Source organism: Bombyx mori, chromosome 10 (genome assembly GCF_030269925.1).
Source record: "Bombyx mori chromosome 10, ASM3026992v2".
Classification (NCBI taxonomy): domain Eukaryota; kingdom Metazoa; phylum Arthropoda; class Insecta; order Lepidoptera; family Bombycidae; genus Bombyx; species Bombyx mori.
In genome coordinates this window covers 13,217,297-13,244,455 of record NC_085116.1, presented here as the reverse complement: position 1 = coordinate 13,244,455, position 27,159 = coordinate 13,217,297, and the positions used below count along the sequence as shown (strand labels likewise).

The window sequence follows — 27,159 nt, the reverse complement described above, 5'->3', positions numbered from 1 at the left end:
ACCAAATTTTAGATCACTTTGGTGGTGAGGGCGGAGCGCGACGGCAGAGGAGATCGTATCGAGCGTGTTATTGATAGATCAGTCGAACCTTTCACTCCGCACCGCATCTTCGTTCCGCGTGGTTCCGCTTGCTCCCAAAAGTACACTTGCGTACAGGAAAAAGTTTATCGTTATTAATCATTGAAGTTTTTTTTTATAATTGCTTGTTGACTTTGTTGTCATTTGCTATTTGTTGAGTGTTTGTTGATTTTTTATAAAAAATACACTATGCCGCAACAAACTGGTGTAGTATTAAAAAGAAAGGCTAGAAAAATTGTGTACGACGTATATTGCTTCATTATAAAACGAGAAAGAATGATATGGAAAAAGTAAAACAGACTTCGGAAGCAACAAAAACATCAGTGAGTAGTGTTAGGTGCATTATTAGCGAAGTTAAGGGCTCTGGCTTGCTCGCCAAGTTTCAGATTACGGGTAAGAAAAGATCAGGGAAGAAGAAAGTTACCGGAATGGATAGTTTCGACTAATCTGTAATAAAAAGATGTAATCATAGTAACCACATAACAAGTAGCGAAACTCCGTACTAGCTAGGCTTCAGATGGGAAAAAAACAGAAAATAATCGGAAGGTAGTAATTGAAAAAAGTAACATTCGATTACTACGAATCGAATATCTTAAATTTTTTTATTAAATATAGACAAGAAATAAGTCCGCTAGTTTACACCGATGAGCTCTATCTCGACTCATCACGATGTTATCGACTCGGGTGATGAAAACAGTGATGTTGATGATGGTCAAGATTATGATAACGAAGAAAAAATTACAAATACCAGCTCCGCTTCAACTGAACCAAGACCTGGCGCCTGACCTAGTTTTGACCTAATAGAAAGAATATCTATTTTACCCCAAGATTACATTATTACAATTATTAACCTATATTTTTTGGTGATGATCTTATAAATATATAAATAAATACATATGTTGTTTTTAACACCCTAATAGAACTATGATACAAAGTATTTATTTATTTATTTATTTATTTATTTATTTATTTGGGAAACAAACAGTACAATACAAAACATACAATATTTAAAAAAATATAGCTAAAACAATAACCAAATATGTTTCCACAATCAAAATCACATATAAGTAGACAGTGAACAAGAAGAGAAATTTAGAAATTTAAATTACAAAAAAAAAAACAAAAGCAACACAATACGCACATATCATTTTATACATTAACTCACACTATAAAACTACAACACTTATCGGGCCAAATCACCCTATAAATACTCCAAAATAGCTTTTCTATATGCTACAAGTGACAAGCAAAAGATATCAGCATTAGAGAACTTAGCATCATACAACCTACAAGATCTACGGACAAAAGAGTTAGAAGCATATTTCGTTCGAGCCGTGGACATGTGGAAGGTCTGTTTAGAACGCGCGGAAATACGACTACATTTAAATGAAATTTTGGAAAGTAGATAGCTAGAATCAATCTCGTTATTTATTATTTTATATAAAAACATTTGATCCCTCAGTAGCCTGCGATCGACTAGAGAGACAAATTCTGTCGGTTCTGGAGAGTTAAAGCGACGACAATGGTATAAAAGATGCTTAAAAAACTTTTTTTGGACTCTTTCTAGTCGCTGAATATAAACATTATATTGGGGGTTCCATGTGACGGAGCCATATTCCAATATAGACCGTACAAAACTGTTGTACAACAGAATCAAAGTAGATGGTCTTTTAAAGTCTTTACCAACTCTAAGTATGAAGCCTAACATTCGAAAAGCCTTATTTACTATTTCATTAACATGAAAATCAAAAATCAAACTGGAATCCAAATAAATACCCAAATCACGAACAACTGTGGTGCGTACCAAAGTTTGACCATTAATAGAATAGTCATACAAGATATTCGATCTTCCACGTGAGAATGTTATAATAGTACACTTATTAGTATTCACTGTGAGTAAGTTATTTTGACAGTAAACAAATAAGTTGTTCAAATCATCCTGTAATTCCAAACAGTCGTTTAAGGACTTTATAACTTTATATACTTTTTTGTCATCAGCGTACATAATGAATTTGGATTTCCTGAAAACATTCGAAACGTCATTGACATATATATTAAATAACATAGGACCGAGATGAGAGCCCTGAGGAACTCCCGAGGGAACAGGTGCAAATGATGAACAAAAACCATTGAAAGTCACAGCCTGACTGCGATCTCTAACATAAGACTCAAGCCATCGCAGCAAATCACCGTGGACCCCAAGTCCATGCAATTTCTCAATCAAGATGTCAAAATTTATTCGATCGAACGCTTTGGAATAATCCGTGTACACCACATCAACCTGATGACCATCCTCCATGGAGCTCAATACATAATCCAAAAACTCACAGAGGTTTGTCTCAGTAGATCTATGGCTTATAAAACCATGCTGTTGCTCTATAATATGAGGCCTAATCAATGGAAATAAAAAATCATAAACTATACGTTCAAACATCTTAGGGATGGCACAAATTTTAGAAATTGGTCTGTAGTTAGCTATGTTATGTTTATCACCGCTCTTAAAGACTGGCACCACGAACGACCGCTTCCAAATACGGGGCATAACACCAGTTGATAATGAGTGATTAAAAAGAAGATGCAAAGGGTAACACAGCTGAGCGTAACATTGTCGCAAAAAAACAGGCGGAATACCATCCGGACCAGCACCCTTGGAAATATCAAGATTTTTTAAATATTGCTTGACTTTACCCACCGAAATAAAAAATGAAGAAATATCTACACAGTTAAGGTCGTAAGAAGCAGGGGTATAACTTAACGATGATGCTGACTGTGTATTGTTAGTTAAAAAGGCAGAACCAAAATGAACATTAAATAAATTACATATTTCAGAACCATCAGATGAGCACCTATCATTTAAGAACAATTCGTTAGGAAAATCCCCAGCACTCCTCTTGGATTTAACAAATCTCCAAAATTGCTTACTGCACTTCAAGATATCATCCTCACACTTTGTTATGTGTGCATTGTAACAGCAAATTTTTAAGGCTTTTTGTCTATCACGAAGAACAGAAAAACTTGAATAGTCGGCCAATCGACCATAACATTTCCATTTCCTGTGAAATTTTCTTTTTTCTTTAATCAACTTGATTAAAGCAGAGGAATACCAGTAAGGGAAATTGGAGTTACCTCTTACGACCTTCACAGGCACATTATCAGAAATAATCTTGTCTAAGATTTCATGAAACTTGCCCGCGGCCATGTCGACATCTAAATTCATAAAAGATTGTTTCCAATCAATTTTCGAAAGTTCCTCGTTAATAATAGAGTAGTCACTTTTATGAAAAAGCAATATGGACCGGCCAGGAGAACGTAGGGGTCTCACGTCTAACCCCTGAATCTGAATATCTAAGGCTGGATGATGATCATCCTCAGATACAAGAGGAAGGGACGAACGAACAACCTTACAAGCACAATTACTTATTACTAAATCTAAGCATCTTTTATTTATATTAGAAATCGAATTAAATTATGACACAAATATGTATGACACAAAGTGAGCCAGTGAGCAAAGACGCGTGGTGGGAGGCGCTACTCGCCCGAAAAAATTGAACAATATGGATTGACTTGACTAAATTATTTACTAACTTACTCGACTAAATTTTTGGTGTTCAGACACATTTAGCCACTAAATTACTCGGTACTCGACTAAAATACTCGCCTAGTCCGAACAAGGCTTTATACATAGAATTGAAATCCTCATGTCCCATCATGGCTGCATCCACATTGTGACCTGCACATTGTTCGCTGTCTATATAAAAAATAAAAAAGCTACTTCTTTTTACTTTGTGGTGTTGTTTAGTTAACGCCGAGAGAATCCGGACCGAGTATTTTTCCTTGAAAATTTGTTCTTCGTGATTGTTCGATAATTACGATTAAAAAATGTTTTATCGTTTTAACATCATCCTATTAAATCAGTAGGTATCATTGTAAGTACGCTCAACAGACGTGTTATAAAAATTCCATCAATGTATTTGGGACAAGGATGTATATTTCTAGTTCTATGACTAGTATTTGAATAGATATCCACAAACTAATTAAATGGGAAAAAAGCGAAAGTTTCAATATATTTTTTGAATAAACTATTCTTGAAATGTACGATTTAAAAGATAAGGTGGTTATTACTGGTGGTGCTAATGGGATAGGAGAAAGCTTTGTTCAAAATTTCCTCGAAGAAGATATTAAGGCTATTGTTATAGATGGAACTAAATAATTTCCTGAAACTGACATCATTAAAATGCATTTAAATGTGATTTATTAAACATTTACTAAAGGAATTTACTATCTTTTATTTATTATATTTTATTTGCAAATACAAAAGTACTTATTTGCAAGTCCATAATATAGGGAATATTTTCTCGAAAATACTTTTATACATTTTTAATATTTATAAATATAATAATTCAGTAATTTATAATTTTATCAGTGGGATAAAATTATGAATATTCCAGTTTATTGCAATTTTGGACACAGATGTCGAAGCGAGTGAAATGCTTCAGGATAAAATGATGACTGAATATGTTAATTCTAAAGTAAAATTCATAGAGTGTGACGTCACTGTCAATGAAGAACTTTTTGGGATTGTCAAAGAAATCGGATATATTGATCTAGTTATTAATAATGCTGGGATAGCCAATGAATCAGATCCAAAAGCAATAAGAAAAGAAGTTGAGGTTAATTACGTAAGTATTATGGAGATGCTAAATGCAAAACGAGATATAAATTAAGTTTATGAATAACGAACAAATATGCAATATGATTTTTCTTCGTGTTTCGAGAGTCATACACATAATTAAATGTAAGTTAACGCTGTATAATGGCATCTATCTAAGAATAAATAATTTATTTATTCGTAGGCATCTATTCTATTCCATACTACCTGGAGCCACTGCGGTCATCCACAGTGCGTTTCCAGAGATCTTTTTTGCCACGTACCATCCGGCTATGGAATGAGCTCCCCTCCACGGTGTTTCCCGAGCGCTATGACATGTCCTTCTTCAAACGAGGCTTATGGAGAGTATTAAGCGGTAGGCAGCGGCTTGGCTCTGCCCCTGGCATTGCTAAAGTCCATGGGCGACGGTAACCACTCACCATCAGGTTGCCGTATGCCTACAAAGGCAATAAAAAAAAAAAAAACTTTTCAATTTATTCTGATGCTTCAAATACTTTTACAGTTTTCGCGTTTATAGCCAGCTTAGTTTCTTATCGAAATTTGAATATTTTGCTAATAGCTGGAAATTTTCCAATAAAATTATTTATGATATTTAAATTTTCCATATAGAAAGAACTATCATTATCTTGAGGCATTATCTAGCACTTTGTTTCACTTGGATTTATATCTTAGCGATAAGTGGATTTCAGTTGTTAAATATGCGCCCATAATCTGCTCCTTTTTAATGGTGATCTTTATTCTATATATCTATTTCATTTTACGGTATGCGAGTTATTCGACCATTGAATCATTTTACTATAAGACCTAAGCTCTCGACATTAATAAAACATCCGGATATTTCAGGATTGTACTGATAGCTGATCGAACTATGTGCATAATCTTCAAATATGTATACATTATGAGACGTCAATCTTCACGAATTCTAACTACTCCATAATCATTAAATAGTAGCAGTATTACCACGGTATGTCGAAGCACTCCTTACCAACGTACGGTTGATTATATGTAAATGTAAAATTAATGCAAACAAGGTCAGTCGATTAAAGAAAAAAAGGGACTAATCGTAAAACTAAATCAAACCACAACGTGAATACGGTTCGAAGAAGAAATGAGGAAGAAGATCCTTATGTAAGTAAAAGCTTGTCGACAGTCGAACAATTAGTGAAAAAAATATTATTGCATTCCAGATTGCTCTTGTAAATGGAACATTGAAATCCTTAGAACTTATGCGCACAGACAAAGGCGGTAACGGAGGAACGATTGTTAATATTTTCATCTATTGGTTGTATGTGTCAGCATGCGCCAGCTTTATTTGTTTACACGGGGACAAAGGGTGCTGTGTTGCAATTTAGTAATTGCATTGGGGTGAGCACTTCCAGTGTTGTACAATTGTTGTCATTTAAAAACAAAGTTAAAGTGATTTACAATTTAAAAATTCAATTTGCAATAGTCATGGCCTGCTTATGGAAATTTTACCAATTAAAATAAATTGTAAGAATTCTAAATTTTGTACTCATTAAGATTTTTGTAATTGTAGAGGGAAGAATATTACAGTAAAACAGGAGTGCGCATTCTAACTGTGTGCTTTGGAATCACGAAAACTGGCATTTACAACAACCTGAGAAGTTTTGATGAAAACATTAACAAAGATATGCAACAGATTATAGATTTATATCCCATGCAGTCGTAAGTATGCGTATGACTTAAGTGCCCAGATGAATTTAGTTTTCCAAGAATGCTGATGTTGTATTAATATATCAGCAATATAATGCTTCGTTACTTGTATCAACAGATGTGACCGTACCGGCTTCGAGATCCCGAGTCTAATACCTTTTAAAACCTGAGCTAAAACTTCAAGGTTTTGACACCAATTATTTTTATATTGCATAATCTTGAATCCGGTTCAACTACGCTCACGTCCACTAATAAACTGCTTGGTGTCAAGTGGTTAACCTATCTATTATTTCACAGGAACTTTTTTTAATTCTTTTGTTAATTAATGTTCAATATGAACAGAAAAGAGTCAGCAGTCAAAGGTGGGATAGAAGCAATCAAGAAAGGTGAAAGGGGTAGCACCTGGCTCGTAGCTAAAGATAACCCAGTGGTCGATGTCACATCAAATGTAAACGAAGCCTATAAGATATTGTCAGAGCGTTTAGTTTAGGTATTTTGAAAAACTTTACAATACTTAACTCTTTCTTTCAATATTTATATTTAGTCAATATCAAAATTAATTAATTGTTATTTTGTAAACGTAATACAATCGTTTGTAGCCACGATAATATCCGAAGGGAATTATTAATTGTATAAATAAATAAACGAGAAATTAAACCTTACGAGTCTTTTTTCTAATTTATGTCTGGAACTTATAAAAACCAGAGAATGGAAGTTATAAAACGGTTTTGGAAATCGAATACATTCGGAGTTTGGACGTCTTTTCTGGATGTTACTGGCTCTTAAATTGCTACCATAATCATAGAAAATGTAATGCCACCCCTACCTGATACGTAGGGTCGAAGGACAGTCAATTCTTTGGATTTAAAAAAATTGGCTACATCAAGAGGAGAACTAACCGTTCATCCAATTGAAAGAAGTTTTTGCCACGTCATGAATAAAGTTAAGGGCTATAGTCACAACATCTCATAAAAGTCCCGTTAGGGTTTAGGATAACAAAAAGAGTTAGATTCTAATTCATAAGTGTATACTCCCCAGATTGAGAACCTCTTCTTCGAATTAATGTCTGTGTCTACATTCCAATCTCACAACAAAAAGTAAATAGGGTGTAAATAAATTTATTTTCAATACTTCACTACTTTTGTGGTGACAGTTGTTTAAATAAGATATAAAGTGTGGAGTATTTTGCAATAACTATTTAAATAGCTACTAACGTTTTACAGTAGTCATATTTAAGGTATTATGAGTGAAGTAAACGACAAAATTGTAATTGTTATGGGCGGTGCTAATGGCATCGGTGCGTTTAGTGTTGAAGTATTTATTGAAATAAATAAAATTTGTAATATTTTCTTCGGCTTTCGAGAGTCTTAGTTAATATAGTTAAACTACTTTTGCGAACTTGACTACGAAAACTGTAAAGTATTCGAAACGATGGAACCAAATAGTGAAATCATCATCATCATCATCTCAGCCTGTCCACTGTCCACTGCTGAACATAGGCCTCTCCAAGTGATCTCCAGTGCGGCCGGTCCGTTGCCACCTGCATCCAACGTGACCCAGGACAAGAAATAATAATAATAAAAATAGCAAGATTATTCCGTAAAGTGATTTTTACGGATTAATTTAATTTTACATATACCAGTCCACTCCAAATTACATACCGATCCAGACGACCGAACCACAGTCGCCGTCGTCATGTCGGATCTATCCGATCGGTGCTGTTTTTGATGATATTTTTCTTACAAATTCATATTTAACTGATTTCGACGGCTCTGCGGTTGTTTTCGTTTTGTAAAAAAATATGTTTATTATTTTGTTAACATGAACCAAAAATGCAAATGACATCATCATGTTATACTAAATTATTCGAAGACTTTATACTGCTTACATTCTGCGACTTATATGTACTATGTAAGTCACAATTCTCGATAACAGTGTTCTAATGCTTCATATTCCATATATTCCAATAAGCTTTGATATTTATTTTTCGGAGATAAAATATTATCTGAACAACGAATTAATAGTTGTTTGAATACATTTTTACGTTGAACACTGTGTGATGGAGTCGTGGAAAGGGAAAATTGTGCTTATCACTGGTGCCGCAAGCGGTATCGGCGAAGGAGTTGTCCGGCTTATGTTGGAGCGAGGTGTCAAGGTAGAATATTTCTATAGGCAAAGGCAACAACATTTGATCACTGGAGGAATATAAATGTTTTAATGCATGGGTAACGTGTCACGCTAATTCGGTAGCCATTTGTTATTCTGTTCTCATTAGAATAGAATAAAGGCTATCTTACATTAATTGTATCGATCCTTTGCATAATTTAGAAAAAGTAAGCGATGAAATAGATAGAAGCAGCAGTAGAGTACAGTAATTAAATTAATTTTAAAACAATTTGTGAGCAGAAATTTATTATTACAAAATTAATTCAACCATAATTAATTACGTAATTCATCAAGTAAAATGTATTTTACAACAAAAAACGCGCGATTAGATTAGAATAAAATCTTATAAAATATAACACTAAAGTAAAATATTTTCTGTAATTTTTAATTACGTAATCTTATTTAAAGCATGTTGCTGTTTTGGATGTTGCCGAGGATTGCGGAAGAGCTCTTGAGAATGAGCTCAATACAAAATACGGTCCCAACAGTGTGAAGTTCTACAAATGTGACGTAACTGACGAAGAACTTTTTCTGGAATTATTCGATACTGTCAAAAACGAACAAGGCTATCTTGATGTGGTCATCAACAATGCCGCGATCATGAACGACAGCTATAAATCTTACAAAAAACAAATCGATATAAATGTGGTCAGTGAGTTTTATTCTTAATCTTATCTATTATTATCAGAGGAGGTGTGAAAGTAGCCACAGTAATCAACAAATTAAAGAGCTAATGGTTAGCGTGGTATGGACATGTGATGCGTAGAGAGAAGATGCATATGACTAGGAGATGTATGGAAATAGTAGTGCACAAAGAGGTCGACCGAAGAAGACATGGATGGAGTGTGTGAATAAGGATATGAGAGAGAGAGGATTGTGTGTTGAGCTGACGGCTGATAGAAGAGAATGGAAGAGAAAAATTAGTTGTGCCAACCCCACCTAGTGGGATAAGGTGAAGAAAAAGAATTGAGTGTGGAAGTGAGTTTTATTCTTAGCACAGGTAACCCTCATATAACACGGTATTTTACAGTATGGTTCCACCTAACAGGTAAAGAAAAAATCCCCAAAACCCTCTTTAAACACGATACTTTTACAACACGATACAACACGAGATTTTTGTTTAAAATTATTTAGAAAATGACATTATGTATTATGATCACACACTCCTTTTTGTCCTGGTTTCTAGTCTGATAATTATTATAACACGATTTAGCACAATACAGGACTTTGTAGGAACTTATCAATCGTGTTATAGGGGGATTAACTGTAAAGGTTTATATTAGGCTTTTATTATGTTATATTATAATAGAAATTCACAATTATGTATATTTTTTCTGCAATACCATCATATTTTCTTCGGTTTACTCGGGTCGTAGGCACAATTAAAGCTACTCTACACTTTACGGACCGTCATCTGTACCCGTGATAACTGTAAAGTATTTGATAAGTCGGAAATAGAGTACGACAATGAAAAACGCGATTTTACAGTTACTACTACTGCGAAATAATTAACATTCCAATTTGAGCCTGGGTTATATAATAATATTCAGATTTCTTATTGTTGTATAGATTTCTGAGTTGTCGGTGTTCCTTTGTAGCACCCATCTATTTGTTCAATAATGAAAATTACGTTGAAAAACCCATGTGCTCTTCAAATAATATCCTGTAGCGCTTCAAAAATTAAAAAAATCCTCCCTCTTAATAAATTTAAGTTAATGGTAATTTTTGAACGTTTCAGACTGCTTTAGTTACTGGTACACTGAAAGCTATAGAGATTATGGGAAAGCAGAATGGCGGTAAAGGAGGTACTGTTCTAAATATATCTTCAGTGGCGGCGTTATGTCAATCTCATCTGTTCCCGATTTATTTCGGGACCAAGAGTGCGGTGCTGCAGTTCAGCAACTGTATTGGGGTAAGCAGCTTTCCAGTCGACTTATTTCATGAAAGTTTTTAAAGCCACGTCGACGAGCTCACAGTCCACCTGGTGTTAAGTGGTTACTGGAGCCCATAGATATCTACAACGTAAATGCCGCCACCCACCTTGAGATATAAGTTCTAAGGTCTCAGTATAGTTACAACGGCTGCCCCACCCTTCAAATCGAAACGCATTACTGCTTCACGGCAGAAATAGGCAGGTTTTTTATGATTTAAGGATTAATGGTGATCCGAAGGCCTTATCAGTTTCACTAGAATAGGTGGGCGAGCAAAGGCTCAGCAAAGAGGGGTGGGATTTGCTAACAGCTGCCCGAGCAGGGTGGTGGTACCTACCCGTGCGGACTCATAAGAGGTTCTACCACCAATAATTACGCAAATTATAATTTTGCGGGTTTGATATTTATTACACGGTGTTATTCCTTCACCGTGGAAGTGGACCTCGGATGAATTCTGTCTCATTCGTTGCAGGTTGATAAGACAAAACCTCTTGAACTATTTTTGTGGATCTGTAATGTACAGATGCAAACAATTCAGTTCGATCTATAATGATTTTCATAATTTTTGTTTTACAGTTAGAAGAACATTACGCTAAAAGCGGCGTCAGAGTACTGAGTATTTGCTTTGGCGCGACTGATACTCCACTATTGAGCGGAACTAAACTAGGCAGCTTTGATGAAGAAATAGACGACACTTGTGCCGATTTCATCAAAAAGAAATATCTATTGCAAAAGTACGTCAGGGCTTTTGATTGATCTGTAACACAATACACAACACGCGAACAATTTGGAATATACATATTTATAATTGAGATTCCTACCTCGTGTTGCGCAGTGGGCTTTTTTCAGGTTGTCATGTCTGTTGACTCGACGGCCGTTTCGATTATTGGAATGACCATCTTGCAATCCTTAAGCTATGTATAAGCAATAGCACTGTACATGGTTCTTGTACGAACGCCCTGACCCGAAATATTATTGCGTTGTGGCGACGCTTGCCTAGCATATCCTTGCAGTCCGCCCGGGCGAAGCAATGTTGTGTCCTAAAATAGTAACAGACTGCTGTCAACTGTCATGGCTTCGATACGAAATAGTGAAGAGACCTGGAAGGCTATGCTTTATTTTTCTGAGTCCACTATCCATATAAAAAGAGCGTAGAGACAAAAGAGAGCTCTTCTCGTTTCGAACCGGCTTGCGACCGAAAACATCAAAGCATCGCTGCGCTCAAGTCTTCGTGACTGGTGTTATATGCGCTCCGAATCGGCCGGCAGATTTTGAGCGGAATATCTAGAAACACCAGCGGCAGTACCTGTGTGGTCTGATAAGTAGCCATCCGCGATGAGTCATTCGTCGCTTGCCGACGATTCTGTCAGTCAGGCGACCTTGGGGTAGCTTTGAGTCACGATGCAATGTTGACTGCGGTTATCCTTCCTACCTCAACGCAGGGACATCGATTAATGGTGTGCTTTGACCGCGCGGGCCATTTTGTATGATATTATACAGGGGTGCTAAAAAACTTAATCCATTAGCTTTCTATTATTGACTGAGGTACATCAATTTATACACGGGTATTAAATTACTTCTCCTTTTTTGAAATTTACAAGCATGTATCATTACAATTTACCAAACATATTTTCTACTACGTAACTATCTACGTGCAATGAACATTTCCTCACACGATAAAATCATGTATCCGATTCAGACATTCTATATGTAGAGGACGGGATGCTGATGGGGGAGGGGTTACTTTATCAGGGTATTAATGGTTACAGTTTTAGTGACATAAAAAAGGTTTGAAGGGCAGCGTTACTGAAAGAGAGGGAGAGGGAGAGAGAGAGAGAGAGAGGTGAGAAAGCTCCTAATAACAATTTTGACTCAATTATGTGAATATTAAGTCTCTTAGTTCTTATAACCGAAGTCCATTAAACGCTGCATTTATTTAATGAATCTTCCGAAAAAAATACAGACAAATCTGTGTCTACGTTCCAGGATGGAATCTGCAGCCAAAGGTCTGGTCGAGGCCTATGAGCACGCTAAAAGTGGCGAAACTTGGATCATCACAAAAAACAAACCGGCGAAGAACATCACTGATACAGTTAAAAAGGCTTATGAACTTTTATCGGATCACGTTTTCAATTGAATGTTTTTTATAGAAGAAATAAAGTAATAATTAATAATGTGGTTGTTTTTTTTTATAGCTTAGATGGGTGGATGAACTCACTGTTCCTCTGGTGTTAAATGAGTACCAGTAGGGGCAATTAAAAAAAAACGCGAGACCTCATACAACGCGAGACCTACTACAAAGCGTAACCTCATACAACGCAAGACCTACTACAACGCGTGACCTCATACAACGCAAGACCTCATACAACGCGAGACCGATTTAACCTGATAAAGTACGATGGTAAAACGAAAATGCAATACAGTTGGATATAATATGGTTCGATATAGTGCATTATTATAGCCACAGTTTTACTCCAATGCCTCTTTATTTAATACACATTATATCTCAATTTAATACACAAAACAACACACAATTTTAAATATTATACATCACAATAAACTATAGAAAAAACATTAAAATAAAACTTCAAGTGACGCTTCACTCGGGTTGCTGCCAAAACACTCTGATCATATATAATAAGAATAGAGTAATGGTAGGCCATTGAGATTTTTACTAATGGAATCAATAATATCTAAAAATATTCAATAATTCATGGTTTTAAGTAATAATTATTATTACAATATATAAATATTGAATTGAACAAAAAAAAATGTGTGCGTGTACTAGTGTACACACGTAAGAAGTGAAACTTCTTTATGGCCTTATTTTTCGAAAAATGATCTACATGCAACTTTCTAGAAATTGGTTAAATAAAGTTAAATTAGATAAAGTTTACACAAAAGGATTTTATTATCATAGACATGAATACAAAAAAGTTAAATTAGATAAAGTTTAAACAAAAGGATTTTATTATCATAGACATGAATACAAAACAGATGGCGCGTAACGGAAAAAAGTGACGCGTAACCGAAAAATGTGACGGTAAATTTTTTTCCAACGCCGATAAGGAAGTTTCACTTCAATAAACTAAAAAGTCTGAATTATAACCATTAGCTAAATTTTTTTAATTTGTTGTTTAAGTCACAGACAACTCTTTGGTTTGGCAGCTTAAACGTTTACTATAAGGCTGTATCGGCTAAGCCCTTTGCCTATTTGCCTATTTGCGAATTTAAAATCTATGGCACTCAGTTTTGGGATGTTATCAAATAAGTAATTTATTTTTTTGTAAAACAATGCCAGGTTGAAAGAAATGTTGATACATAAACTAAACAACGTGAAAAAATAAGGCATAGTTTTTTAAGTACAAATAGTTATGACATAAAGTTGGCCCACTTTTGGGCATTGTCCTTTTACTAGGTTTAAAGTTTTTGCGAAAACAATACGCGAACGCACAGAATACGAATAAACAAACATACAAACCTACATTTCTTTTTAATTTATAAACAACCTATGATGATGCGATTTTTGTTATCATGTACAAATGACAAGTGCTGTCCATCGTCTTTGTTTTTGAAAGCGATTGCCGTACCAAAGCCATTATTATTGACGTTATTTATTATCACTTCGAAGTGTATAATTTATAAATACGGATTACGATAACAAAGGTTATATAACATACAAAATATAGCAGTCGTTGGTAAACACGAAAACCATTAAGTATTCTAAATGTCGGAAATAAAATAATGATAATAATAAACTGTAGATTAAGCCGATAATATAGTTTTAATTATAACTAGTCAGGTCATAAGTATTGTCACACAGTAAAAACTTTTCTTTTAGAATGCTGGCCACAAAAAAGTTTATTGAATTCGAATTTCGAATTGTTCATGAAAATAAAAATGTATACTTTTAGAATTTTACTCATTTTTAAAGATGGAGTGGACGCTTAAAGAAGACCGTGTTGCAGTTATTGCGTTGCATCGTTGCGGTTACGCGCCAATTCAAAATTTTAACATACTGAAAAATTTGAATATAACCAAAAGATTCGTTTATCGTACCATCAAACGATACAATGAAGACTCTAGTGTAGATGACAGGTCAAGAAGTGGTCGCTCTCGGTCTGTTAGGACTCCAGCAGTGATAAAAGCTGTGAAGGCGCGAATTCAAAGAAATCCCAAACGTAAGCAGAAACTGTTGGCCCTTCAGATGGAGTTAAGCAGAACCACGGTGAAAAGGGTGTTAAATGAAGACTTAGGGCTTCGGGCATATCGAAGAAAAACAGGACATCGTTTGAATGCTCGTCTAATGGACCTGAGACTGAAGAGATGCCGCGCTTTGTTGAAGCGGTACGCGGGAAAAAATATCGGGAAATTCTTTTTTCGGATGAAAAATTTTTTACCGTAGAAGAGAGCTACAACAAACAAAATGATAAGGTGTATGCACACAGTAGTGAAGAAGCGAGCAACCGTATTCCGCATGTCCAGCGAGGTCATTTTCCATCCTCGCTCATGGTATGGTTGGGAGTTTCTTATTGGGGCTTAACAGAGGTACATTTTTGTGAGAAAGGTGTAAAAACGAATGCAGTTGTGTATCAAAATACAGTCCTGACGAACCTTATGGAACCTGTTTCTCATACCATGTTCAATAACAGGCACTGGGTATTCCAACAAGATTCGGTGCCAGCTCATAGAGCGAAGAGCACACAAGACTGGCTGGCGGCGCGTGAAATCGACTTCATCCGGCACGAAGACTGGCCCTCCTCCAGTCCAGATTTGAATCCGTTAGATTACAAGATATGGCAACACTTGGAGGAAAAGGCGTGCTCAAAGCCTCATCGCAATTTGGAGTCACTCAAGACATCCTTGATTAAGGCAGCCGCCGATATTGACATGGACCTCGTTCGTGCTGCGATAGACGACTGGCCGCGCAGATTGAAGGCCTGTATTCAAAATTACGGAGGTCGTTTTGAATAAACTTTAGTGTCATAAGAATCTATGTTTTGTTAAGTTCATTTTGGTATATGAATGGTTACATAATGAATAAACTTGTTTCAATTATTTTACATTAAACATGTGACAGAATTTATGACCTGACTAGGTATAATCTTAAATTAGTTGTGTAATATTATCTATCATTCAGAATGTTTTTGTTGAACTGCAAATTTATTTAACCATTGCCTACGCACGAGAAGGCGATGAGCTGAATAGAAAATCGTAATCACACGCTAAAACTATCTAATGCTGATGATTCTTACGGTGTTATTTGAAATGTCGATAAAACTAATATTAGGAATATTTTTTCACAAACAACGTGCGAACTGATATGTATGATTAAGTGTCTACTAGCTTTATTCGCCCGGCTAATTATGAAATGACACTGTTGCCATAGAATTTTGTATGTTTTGATTTATTTTGGTTTATCTGAAACAAAAAAAATATGTCGAATTATGCAACACCATATAAATTTCACAACCATTTAAATGTTCCCGCAATAGTACGAAGCTTATCTCGTCATAAAATCATCGTGGCCTAAAAGATAAAAGGCTTGATATACTCGAAGTACTAAATTTGTAATGAAATATTGCTTCACTTATTCTATAGATTAATTTCCACGATGAAGGAGTAACATCGTGTACCTACTAAAAATTCAAACTGCAAAAAAATTACTTTGCATTTAATAATGGTAGTAATAATTTAGTAATATAATTCTATGGTAATCCATAGAATCAAGATGTACACCTCAAGTTTCTAGGTGGATGGGCAGAATTCACGAAGTGACGTCCGGTAACTTAACATTTAAAACCGGGTGGGTGATGAGCTTGTTCACCTTTCTATCAAAATATTCAAAAGCACAAAAAAGCTTCAAAAATCGAAATAGGTGAACAGTAACAAATAAAAACAATGGTGTGTGATAATGCTTTTGAATTCGGGTCGACTTTAGACAAATAGGTCTAAATCAAAGGACTGGGGAAAAAGGAAAGGATTCGAACAATCCGTTAAAGCAAGATGCAATTGTAGGGAGAAAATCCTTTTTTCTATGTTAGGTCTCTTAAATTTTGCGAAAAGTACAATCTAATCCGTAACTAACTTTACAGGGACTTGAAGCTGTTATTTTAATAATTATAATATTATTATCTGTACAGTCATTAATAAACAAATTAAATAAGCCAACTATTGTCATTTTTCAGGCAGACAATTACTACTCGAGGACTGGAGTTCGTGTATTAACTATGTGTTTCGGTGCGACAGATACTAGTCTTATTGCGATTGAGAACATGGGAAGTTTTGATGAAGTTGTAGAAATCAGACTCTGTGAACCTTTAAAGTTATATCCCGGACAAAAGTAAAGCTAGCTCTAAGGCTAATTATGAATACTGAAAAACTTCGTTTAAATCGGAGAGAGAAAACTACTGAAATTTAAATATATTTTACGAAATCATTTATATTATTTTAAATAAAAACAATCTCAATAAATTTGGGTTGCCGTTCGATTAGTAATGTGTAAAGGTCGCTTAAGAAATAGTAGAACGAGTCGATTCTAATCTCACAATCGCAAAACATAGTGATAATGAGACTTTGGACTTGACATGCATACAAAATAGACAAGGAATGGCTGTTTGTCTTGCTATCCGATGCAATTGCACTTCCTATAGCATCCTTTTGTCTACAATTTTTTTACCTATAACAATTAAAATCTAAATTTAAGGAAATAAATGATTTTATTACTATTATTATAAGATATTATTACTACTAGATGATGGAGAACATTTAACTGAAGGAGCTAAAGTCATTTGGAGAATACGTAGAAATACTGTTTTTGCGTAAGATCCTCAAGCCTACATTTATTGAGTAGTGAGTATCGAACAAAGTTGAAGACTCAATATAATAATTAAATTTATTAAATATTCAAATATAATAAATTCTCTCACAATCCCTTTTCTAGGATTGAATCCGCCGCTAGGGCAGTTATAGATGCTTATAAACAAGGATCTAGTGGCAGTATTTGGCTGTCCTATGCTAACAAGGCAGCTGAAGACATCACGCAAGTAGATACTGAGGCATACAAACTCTTGACCGCAACAGTATTAAAGTAATATGTGAAACTCTGTTTGTATTAAAAAAGTGAAGAAAAATTTGTGTCTTTAATAAATTAGAGCTGACATTAAAAAGATCTTTTTTTTCTCTCAGATCCGTCTAAAATAAAATTTTGTGTATGACGTGATGAATCTGTTAACACGTTTACTCGAGAAAGTGGCGTGGCACGATAGTCCTCTAAATTTCTCGCTGGAGCTTCTCGGTGGATCATAACTCCGATTTGGTGGTAGATTCAGCTAAGCATTGCTACGGCTAGTGCTAGCAAGTCCTCTCAGGTTTAGGACCGTGAGCGTATCCACCAGTCCGCGCGTAGTTCGAATATCCCCTTCCTACTGTTGCCGACGTTTGGGTAGGGAACAAAATTAGTAAGTTCCTCAACCTTTCTGTTTTTACAGCAGTAATGCATTCTGGTTTGTAGACTACCAGGATCGTCATACTCCCTGCGACACAGGGCAGGGGTGAAATAATGCAGGGTGCAATTTATTAAAGGAATGGGGGAACATTGGCACATAAATACATATACAAAATATAGCGTGCTAGTTTCGGGCGACGGAATGCTGTCCGGAGATGGTCACGACCCGGCACTGACTGCGGTCCTCTTCTTTTTCTTCTCTATACTAACTAAAACTTATTCACTAGTAAATAACTACAACTACTATTTACAGTATATATTCGACAGCAGTCAGCAAGTCAGGGCAGGGCCCGCCTCCGGCCCCATGCCGGGGCATCACCTTCACAACTTAGATGGGAGGCTACGTCTCATATTAGGCACTCACACTCTATTAAGGGCAACCCCAGAAGGAAAGACCGGAGCGGGGAGGGACAGAATACCACCGACGGGGGTGGTTAGAAGAGTAGGTCCCCTGAGGGGGCATATGTTGTGGAGATGTGGTTTGTGGAGTGTGACAGCGTATAGTATCACGTATAGTATATTATAAAATATGGAAAAAGTAAAACAGACTTCGGAAGCAACAAAAACATCAGTGAGTACTGTTAGGTGCATTATTAACGAAGCTAAGGGCTCTGGCTTGCTCGCCATGTTTCAGATTCCGGGTAAGAAAAGATCAGGGAAGAAGAAAGTTACCGGAATGGATAGTTTCGACCAATCTGTAATAAAAAGATGTAATCATTATAACCACATAACAAGTAGCGAAACAACGTACTGTACAAAGGGTTCGAAAAATTTAAAGAAGATAAAAAATTTAATGGCTCGGTATGAAGTTTACGACGACTTATGAAAGAGCTAGGCTTCAGATGGGAAAAAAACTGAAAATAATCGGAAGCTGGTAATTGAAAAAAGTAACATTACTCATACATTCGATTACTACGAATCGAATATCTTCAAAAAATAATTAAATATAGACAAGAAAGAAGTCCGATAGCTTACACCGATGAGCCCTATGTCGACTCATCACGATGTTATCGACTCGGGTGATGAAACTAGTGATGATGATGATGGTCAAGATTATGATAACGAAGAAAAAATGACAAATACCAGCTTCGTTTCAACTGAACCAAGACCACCAACCAATTTTGCACCCATTTCCCTCGACGGAACACCTTTGCCAGTATGTCAAGACTTCCGCTACCTAGGGTCTGTTATCCAAAGCGACGGTGAACTGGATCGTACTGTCAGGCACAGAATTGACGCAGGATGGATGAAATGGCGGCAGGTCACGGGCACCATATGTGACTCGCACATCCCTCTTCCCCTAAAAGGGAAGATATATAAGACCTTAATAAGGCCTGCCGTCTTGTATGGATCAGCGTGTTGGACAACGAAAGTGGCGGATGAAAGGCGATTGCATGCAGCAGAGATGCGAATGTTGCGATGGATGTGTGGAGTAACGAGAATGGATAGAATACGGAATGAATATGTTAGAGGAAGTCTGAAAGTGGCACCTGTGACAGAGAAGCTGAGGAGTGCACGTTTGGGATGGTATGGACATGTGATGAGACGGAATGAAAATGAGGTTGTTAAGAGAGTGTTAACTATGAATGTGGAAGGATTTAGAGGAAGAGGTAGACCTAAGAAGAAATGGATGGATTGTGTGAAAGACGATATGGGTAGGAGGGGAGTGAGCGAAGAAATGTTATATGATAGAAGAGTATGGAAGGAGAAAACATGTTGCGCCGACCCCAGGTGACTGGGAGAAGGGCAGGATAATGATGATGATGATGATTAACCTATATTTTTTTGTTGATGTTCTTATAAATATATAAATAAATACATATTATGTTGTTTTTAATACCTTAAGAGAATTATGACACAAAGTAAATAATGTTTTTGTACGTGAGTGTACCATGCGCAAACTTTCCCCCACTACGCCAACTAATGCTCAAGAAGCTTGCCGGCTATTAAGCCTTGTTCGGATTATGATGGGACATGAGGATCTTAATTCTATGTATAAAACTTTTTTCGGACTAGGCGAGTATTTTAGTCGAGTTCCGAGTAATTTAGTAGCTAAATGTGTCTGAACACCAAAAATATAGTCGAGTAGGTTAGTAAATAATTTAGTCAAGTCAATCCATTTTGTTCTATTTTTTCGGGCGAGTAGCGCCTCCCGCACGCGGCCTTGCTCACTAGCTCATTGACTACGCAAGTCTGAACCTGTTGATTAGTCGTTCATTAGTGGCACTTCTCAAATGGGTATCTTTGCGCTGAATTTGAGAGTGTATTTTCTTTAACTGAAAATTCACACAACTTTCGGACACTCCCAAACTATCGAAGTATTCTTTGGGATCTCTTCCAATGCTAATTCCTTCAGAAGACATTTAGTAGCTCCTAGTTTATCTCTTCTATTGATCCATTTTCGTACCCATATCTTATTTTTCTTAATCACAGAAATTTCCTCATGCGCCTCTTCTAAAATAGCCATTACGATTAGCTTAATCAGTTTATTCACTCTATTGCGTTGCAGCCTGTTCATCTTGCAAAACACCACTCACTTGTGTACCCTACTGGACCGTAATGCGAACGATTTCTGTACAGTAGCGAGTAGTTTAGCCACAAAATTACTCGATACTCGACTAAAATACTCGCCTAGTCCGAACAAGGCTTTATACATAGAATTGAAATCCTCATGTCCCATCATGGCGGCATCCACATTGTGACCTGCACATTGTTCGCTGTCTATATAATAAAATAGCAAAAAGCTACTTCTTTTTACTTTGTGGTGTTGTTTAGTTAAAGCCAAGAGAATCCGGACCGAGTATTTTGCCTTGAAAACTTGTTCTTCGTGATTGTTCGATAATTACGATTAAAAAATGTTTTATCGTTTTAACATCATCCTATTAAATCAGTAGGTATCATTTCAAGTACGCTCAACAGACGTGTTATAAAAATACCATCAATGTCTTTGGGACAAGGATGTATATTTCTAGTTCTATGACTAGTATTTGAATAGATATCCACAAACTAATTATATAGAAAAAAAGCGAAAGTTTCAATATATTTTTTGAATAAACTATTATTGAAATGTACGATTTAAAAGATAAGGTGGTAATTATTACTGGTGGTGCTAATGGGATAGGAGAGAGCTTTGTCCAGAATTTACTCAAAGAAGATATTAAGGTTAGTGTTATAGATGGAACTAAATAATTTCCTGGAACTGACATCATTAAAATGCATTTAAATGTGATTTATTAAACATTTACTTAAGGAATTTACTATTTTTTATTTATTAAATTCAATTTGCAAATACAAAAGTACTCATTTGCAAGTTCATAATATAGGGAATATTTTCTCGAAAATACCTCTATACATTTTAAATATTTATCTATATACTAATACGTGAAGCAAAAACTTTGTATCCCTTTTTACGGAAATTGCGCGGACGGAGGAGTATGAACTTTTGCACACTTATAGAGAATATAGAGAAGAAGTGCACAATGCTAATATTTTTTTTAAATAATGCATAAAAAATACATTAAATCAATAAAGAAAACATTACACACACTACATACCATGTATTTGACGCACACACGCATGCATACTATTTATTGTCAAACTTTTGTTCTTGACGTCTGTTGTCGAATTGAGAATAGATTAAATATTGTTTGTCTTTGTTAATATTTTTTACAGTGTAGTCTTGGCGAAATTTGTGATTATAGAAGTATAAAATACAATCATAATAGTAAACAAACTTACAATTCCAATTTATTATAGTCGTTTCGACAACTGCGGGACCTCTAGTACATATAATTCGGTAATTTATAATTTTATTCCGCTGATAAAATTATGAATATTCCAGTTTATTGCAATTTTGGACACTGATGTCGAAGCGGGTGAAATGCTTCAGGATAAAATGATGACTGAATATGGTAATTCGAAAGTAAAATTCATACAGTGTGACGTCACTGTCGATGAAGAACTTTTTGGGGCTTTTGATGATGTTGTCAAAGAAATCGGATATATTGATCTAGTTATTAATAATGCTGGGATAGCCAATGAATCAGATCCAAAAGCAATAAGAAAAGAAGTTGAAGTTAATTACGTAAGTATTATGAAGATGCTAAATGCAAAACGAGATGGATGGAGTGGATTTCAGTTGTTAAATATGCACCCATAATAAGTAAAAGCTTGTCGACAGTCGAACAATTAGTGAAAAAAATATTATTGCATTCCAGATTGCTCTTGTAAATGGAACATTGAAATCCTTAGAACTTATGCGCAAGGACAAAGGCGGTAACGGAGGAACGATTGTGAATATTTCATCTATTGGTTGTATGTGTCAGCATGCACCAGCTTTGTTTGTTTACATGGGGACAAAGAGTGCTGTGTTGCAATTTAGTAATTGCATTGGGGTGAGTGCTTCCAGTGTTATACAATTGTTGTCATTTAAAAACAAAGTTAAAGTGATTTACAATTTAAAAGTTCAATTTGCAATAGTCATGGCCTGCTTATGGAAGTTTTACCAATTAAAAGAAATTGTAAGAATTCTAAATTTTGTACTCATCAACATTTTTGTAATTGTAGAGGGAAGAATATTATAGTAAAACAGGAGTGCGCATTCTAACTGTGTGCTTTGGAATCACAAAAACTGGCATTTACAACAACCTCAAAAGTTTTGATGAAAACATTAACAAAGATATGCAACAGATTATAGATTTATATCCTATGCAGTCGTAAGTATGCGTATAGCTTAAGTGCCCAGATGAATTCAGTTTTCCAAGAATGGTGATGTTGTATTAAAATATCAGTAATCTAATACTTCGTTACTTGTATCAACAGATGTGACCGTACCGGCGTCGAGATCCCAAGTCTAATACCTTTTAAAACCTGAACTAAAACTTCAAGGTTTTGACACCAATTATTTTCATATTGCATAATCTTGAATCCGCTCCAACCACGCTCACGTCCCCTGATAAACTGCTTGGTGTTAAGTGGTTAACCTATTAATTCACAGGAAGTTCTGTTAATTATTTTATTAATTAATGTTCAATATTAACAGAAAAGAGTCAGCAGCCAAAGGTGCGATAGAAGCAATCAAGAAAGGTGAAAGCGGTAGCACCTGGCTCGTAGCTAAAGATAGCCCAGCGGTCGATGTGACATCAAATGTAAACAAAGCCTATAAGATATTGTCAGAGCCTTTAGTTTAGGTATTTTGAAACTTACTTAAAATACTTAACTCTTTCTTTCAATACATATATTTATTTAGTCAATATCAAAATTTATCCAATATTAACTAATTGTTTTTTTGTTAACGTAATACTATCGTTTGTAGCTACGATAATATCCGAAGGGAATTATTAATTGTATAAATAAATAAACGAAAGATTAAATCTTACGAGTGTTTTTCTAATTTATGTCTGGAACTTATAAAAACTAGAGAATGGAAGTTATAAAACGGTTTGGGAAATCGAATACATTCCAAGTTTGGACGTCTTTTCTGGATGTTACTGGCTCTTAAATAGCTACCATAATCATAGAAAATGTAATGCCACCCCTACCTGATACGTAGGGTCGAAGGACAGCCAATTCTTTGGATTTTAAAAAATTGGCTACATCAAGAGGAGAACTAACCGTTCATCCAATTGAAAGGAGTTTTTGCCACGTCATGAATAAAGTTAAGGGCTATAGTCACAGCATCTCATAAAAGTCCCGTTGGGTTTAGGGCAACAAAAAGAGTTAAGATTCTAATTCATAAGTGTATACTCCCCAGATTGAGAACCTCTTCTTCAAATTAATGTCTGTTTCTACATTCCAATCTCACAACAAAAAGTAAATAGCGTGCTAAATAAATGTCTTTTCAATACTTTAATTTGTGACGACAGTTGTTTAAATAACATATTAAGTGTAGAGTATTTTGCGATAACTATTTAAATAGCTACTAGCGTTCATTACAGTAGTCACATTTAAGGTATTATGAGTGAAGTAAACGACAAAATTGTAATTGTTACGGGCGGTGCTAATGGCATCGGTGCGTTTAGTGTTGAAGTATTTATTGAAAATCAGGCCAAGGTTAGTATGATTTTCGAGTTTTTGAATAATACAATTTATTGAAATTTGGAAAATCTTTTCATGATTTTCTATAAACGAACTTGAGTTTCAAAGGCTAAGGTGACATCGAGTCATAAGACTCAAAAATGCATTATTGCTGATGCAATATCTACCATCAGTACAAAAGAATTAGGGGATTTGGGAGTAAAACACTGATACTGTAGTTAGATGAATATGATTATCGTGATTTACAAAGACATGCAGAAACTAAAATACACCTATTTCGAGTCTAATTCACACAAATAAATTAATTTTAGCATGTTGCCATCCTGGACATCGACACAATTTCCGGATTCAAATTGGAAAAACATTTAAATACTACATACGGAGATGGAAAAGTAAAATTTTACAAATGCGATGTCTCTATTGATGATCAATTGTTTGGTGCGTTTAATAAAGTTCTAGACAGCCATGGTTATATTGATGTAGTTGTGAATAACGCTGCTGTTTCGTTGGAAAATTCTCTTGAAGGTATTCGAAGACTAGTTGACATAAATGTTGTGAGTATCTAAAAACTATATTCATCTTCGGTTACGCAAGTCGACTTAATTAAAACGATTGAATGTCGCATTTATTATTTTCATTTTATTGTGCCGTTTCAAATAATTTAGAGTCGTCGTGATCATACAAAAATGATACTATAATACGAATAGATCATTACTGTTATCAGAATTAGAAATAAATAAAATTTGTAGTATTTTCTTCGGATTTCGAGAGTCTTAGTTAAAATATAGTTAAACTATTTTTGCAAACTTAGTTTTGGATGGCGACCAGGCGGAGCCTTCCGTGACCACGAAAACTGTAAAGTATTCGAAGCGACGGAACTAATTAATGAAATGTAACTAATTAATGTAAAGTGATTTTTACGGATTAATTTAATTTTAAATAATATACCAGTCCACTCCAAATTACATACCGACCCAGACGACCGAACCACGGTCGCCGTCACCCTAAAAGGCGTCATGTTGGATCCTGCCGATCGGTGCTGTTTAAGCATTCCAACCACCAGTCACCGTTCTCATCGAAGCCGCCGAATGCGACGAAGGATTCCTCGTGCAATTTAACCGACACAGCCCATTGAGTTTTTCGCCGGATCTTCCAATGGGTCGCGATGCCGATCCGGTGGTATTTTGACAATGCGATAATTTGGATCAATAAATCCAAGATTAAATTTTAAAAGTGGTGTTAATTAAGTCTACGTATCTCCAAGACTAAAGAAACATTCAATCCCAATCGTCCCAATGAACAAATCTACTTATTGTGTTAAAGATATAACTGATGAGGTAAATTCAGTCTTATTTCATTGGATTTCTTCTGTTTCGTTTTAGACCGCCTTGGTCATGAGCACATTGAAAGCTATCGAAATAATGCGTGTAGATAAAACAGGGAAAGGCGGTACGATTATAAACATCTCGTCTATAGCAGCGCTCAAACAATTTTGTCCCAGTGTCTTCGTTTACTGCGGCACGAAAAGCGCAGTCTTACAGTTCAGTAATTGTATTGGAGTAAGTTAAACATACCTCTATTTTTATTTTCGTAGTATCTAATAGCAGGCAAGCATTTGGCCCGATAAGGCGAGATGGCTATGAAGCTACAGATACATTACAACAAGAATGACATCATCCACCTTTTAACATAAAGTCAATCTTTATTAAAATGAATGGAACCTGGAACTGTAGTTGATCAGCAGAATGAAACTGAAACTGCAATTACCTGTTGGCTAATCTAAAATTCTCTAAATGTTATTACTTCTTAAGTTTGTATATTATAATTAACAAACCCATTTTACTAAAAGATTTTCTATCTAATACAGACTACGAGTTTTGCCAGTAAGAAGCTATCGATGATAGCAACAACTTAACATATTCAAAAGAAAAGTTCAATGAGAATAATAATATTTTTAATATTTTCAACAGAAACAAGAATATTTTTCTAAAACAGGCGTAAGAGTAATAACGGTGTGCTACGGTCCAACAGACACTGACTTAGTTCCGCTGATGATCAATATCGATGACAGCATCAATCCTGAAATTCGCTCGAACATTGATGCCCAGAAATTACAAACGTATGTTTTTTTTAATATGCTTAGAGGCTTAGACGAAGAGGTGAGCTCACGGTCTGCTTGACGTTAAACAGTAGTGGATAGAAATGGAAGATAAAAAACCAAAATGACGTGGCATTATCGTATCGTAAAATTTACCTATATTAGTTTGAAGTGTGGACCAGCTGGTATAGAGTAAAATTATTGTTAATATGATACTGGTGGTAGGGCTTGTTGTGAGCCCACACGTGTAGGTACCGCCGCCCTGCCTATTTCTGCCGTGAAGCAGTAATGCGTTTCGGTTTAAAGGATAAGGAGGCCGTTGTACTATAAAACTGAGATACAAAGCCCACGTTCTAAGATAGGTGGCTGCTTTTACGTTGATGATGCCTGTGAGCTCCGGTAAATAGTTAACACCAGGGGTTTGGAGGCTCGTCTATCCCTATAGTTAACTAAAAAAAACAAATATGTAGTAATAATATTTCAGGGCGGAATCAGCGGCACGTGGTCTCCTGGAAGCCTACAAGAATGGTGCGAGCGGTAGTACTTGGCTTGTATTTGACAGCAAAGTTACAGAAATCACATCTAATATAGACAGAGCCTACGATATAATGTCGGAAAATTTTACTAAGTAGTTCAGAGTCCTACTATTGTTTCGTTATCGACATAATTCATATTCAACAGTTTTAAACCAACGCACCTACAGAATAGGTAAACTATTCAAACTTTAGTTTTGTTTGCACTTTAGTACCTACTTCCTTAATGTTGATACTGTTTTGAGAATTGGTGGGAAATAAACAAAATAAATACCTAAGATTGTGTTTTGTTTATAATAGTTTCTGAGTGTCGAACTGTATCAAATCTCTATTCCGTAATCTTTAATCTATATCATTTTAAAACCAGGTCAGCAGTAAGTAAATAGATTACACGGGGAAAAAACGAAAACACTTTAAATAGCACACATAAATCTATGATATGACCTGATAACTTCTATGACTTCTAT

General features: G+C 35.5%; 2 protein-coding genes and 1 pseudogene across 2 annotated transcripts; all 3 read left to right on the top strand.

The window, feature by feature from the left end:
* Positions 1-3,746: 3,746 nt before the first annotated feature.
* On the top strand, positions 3,747-7,083 carry LOC105842479 (15-hydroxyprostaglandin dehydrogenase [NAD(+)]-like; annotated as a pseudogene).
* On the top strand, positions 6,702-23,402 carry LOC101746362 (uncharacterized). Its single transcript, XM_062670362.1, has 12 exons — positions 6,702-8,576; positions 8,996-9,235; positions 10,326-10,499; positions 11,095-11,252; positions 12,505-12,643; positions 16,614-16,861; positions 17,462-17,608; positions 18,293-18,458; positions 21,867-22,109; positions 22,243-22,419; positions 22,592-22,740; positions 23,067-23,402. The coding sequence occupies exons 1-12, from the start codon at positions 8,481-8,483 to the stop codon at positions 23,212-23,214; spliced, it is 2,085 nt and encodes a 694-aa protein (XP_062526346.1). The 5' UTR covers positions 6,702-8,480; the 3' UTR covers positions 23,215-23,402.
* Positions 23,403-23,886: 484 nt separating this feature from the next.
* On the top strand, positions 23,887-26,970 carry LOC101746786 (15-hydroxyprostaglandin dehydrogenase [NAD(+)]). The gene is made up of 5 exons (XM_004921594.5): positions 23,887-24,076; positions 24,373-24,615; positions 25,444-25,620; positions 26,032-26,180; positions 26,644-26,970. The coding sequence occupies exons 1-5, from the start codon at positions 23,981-23,983 to the stop codon at positions 26,789-26,791; spliced, it is 813 nt and encodes a 270-aa protein (XP_004921651.2). The 5' UTR covers positions 23,887-23,980; the 3' UTR covers positions 26,792-26,970.
* The last annotated feature ends 189 nt before the right edge of the window (positions 26,971-27,159 follow it).

What these genes read in the sequence shown, in the direction of transcription:
- LOC101746362 (XM_062670362.1), top strand. Translation starts at nt 8,481, where the DNA reads ATGGAGTCGTGGAAAGGGAAAATTGTGCTTATCACTGGTGCCGCAAGC. An exon ending in TGTTGGAGCGAGGTGTCAAG is followed by an intron (nt 8,577 to 8,995) that starts GTAGAATATTTC and finishes TCTTATTTAAAG; the next exon opens with CATGTTGCTGTTTTGGATGT. An exon ending in AAGAAGTTGAAGTTAATTAC is followed by an intron (nt 22,110 to 22,242) that starts GTAAGTATTATG and finishes ATTGCATTCCAG; the next exon opens with ATTGCTCTTGTAAATGGAAC.
- LOC101746786 (XM_004921594.5), top strand. Translation starts at nt 23,981, where the DNA reads ATGAGTGAAGTAAACGACAAAATTGTAATTGTTACGGGCGGTGCTAAT. An exon ending in GACTAGTTGACATAAATGTT is followed by an intron (nt 24,616 to 25,443) that starts GTGAGTATCTAA and finishes GTTTCGTTTTAG; the next exon opens with ACCGCCTTGGTCATGAGCAC. An exon ending in GATGCCCAGAAATTACAAAC is followed by an intron (nt 26,181 to 26,643) that starts GTATGTTTTTTT and finishes ATAATATTTCAG; the next exon opens with GGCGGAATCAGCGGCACGTG.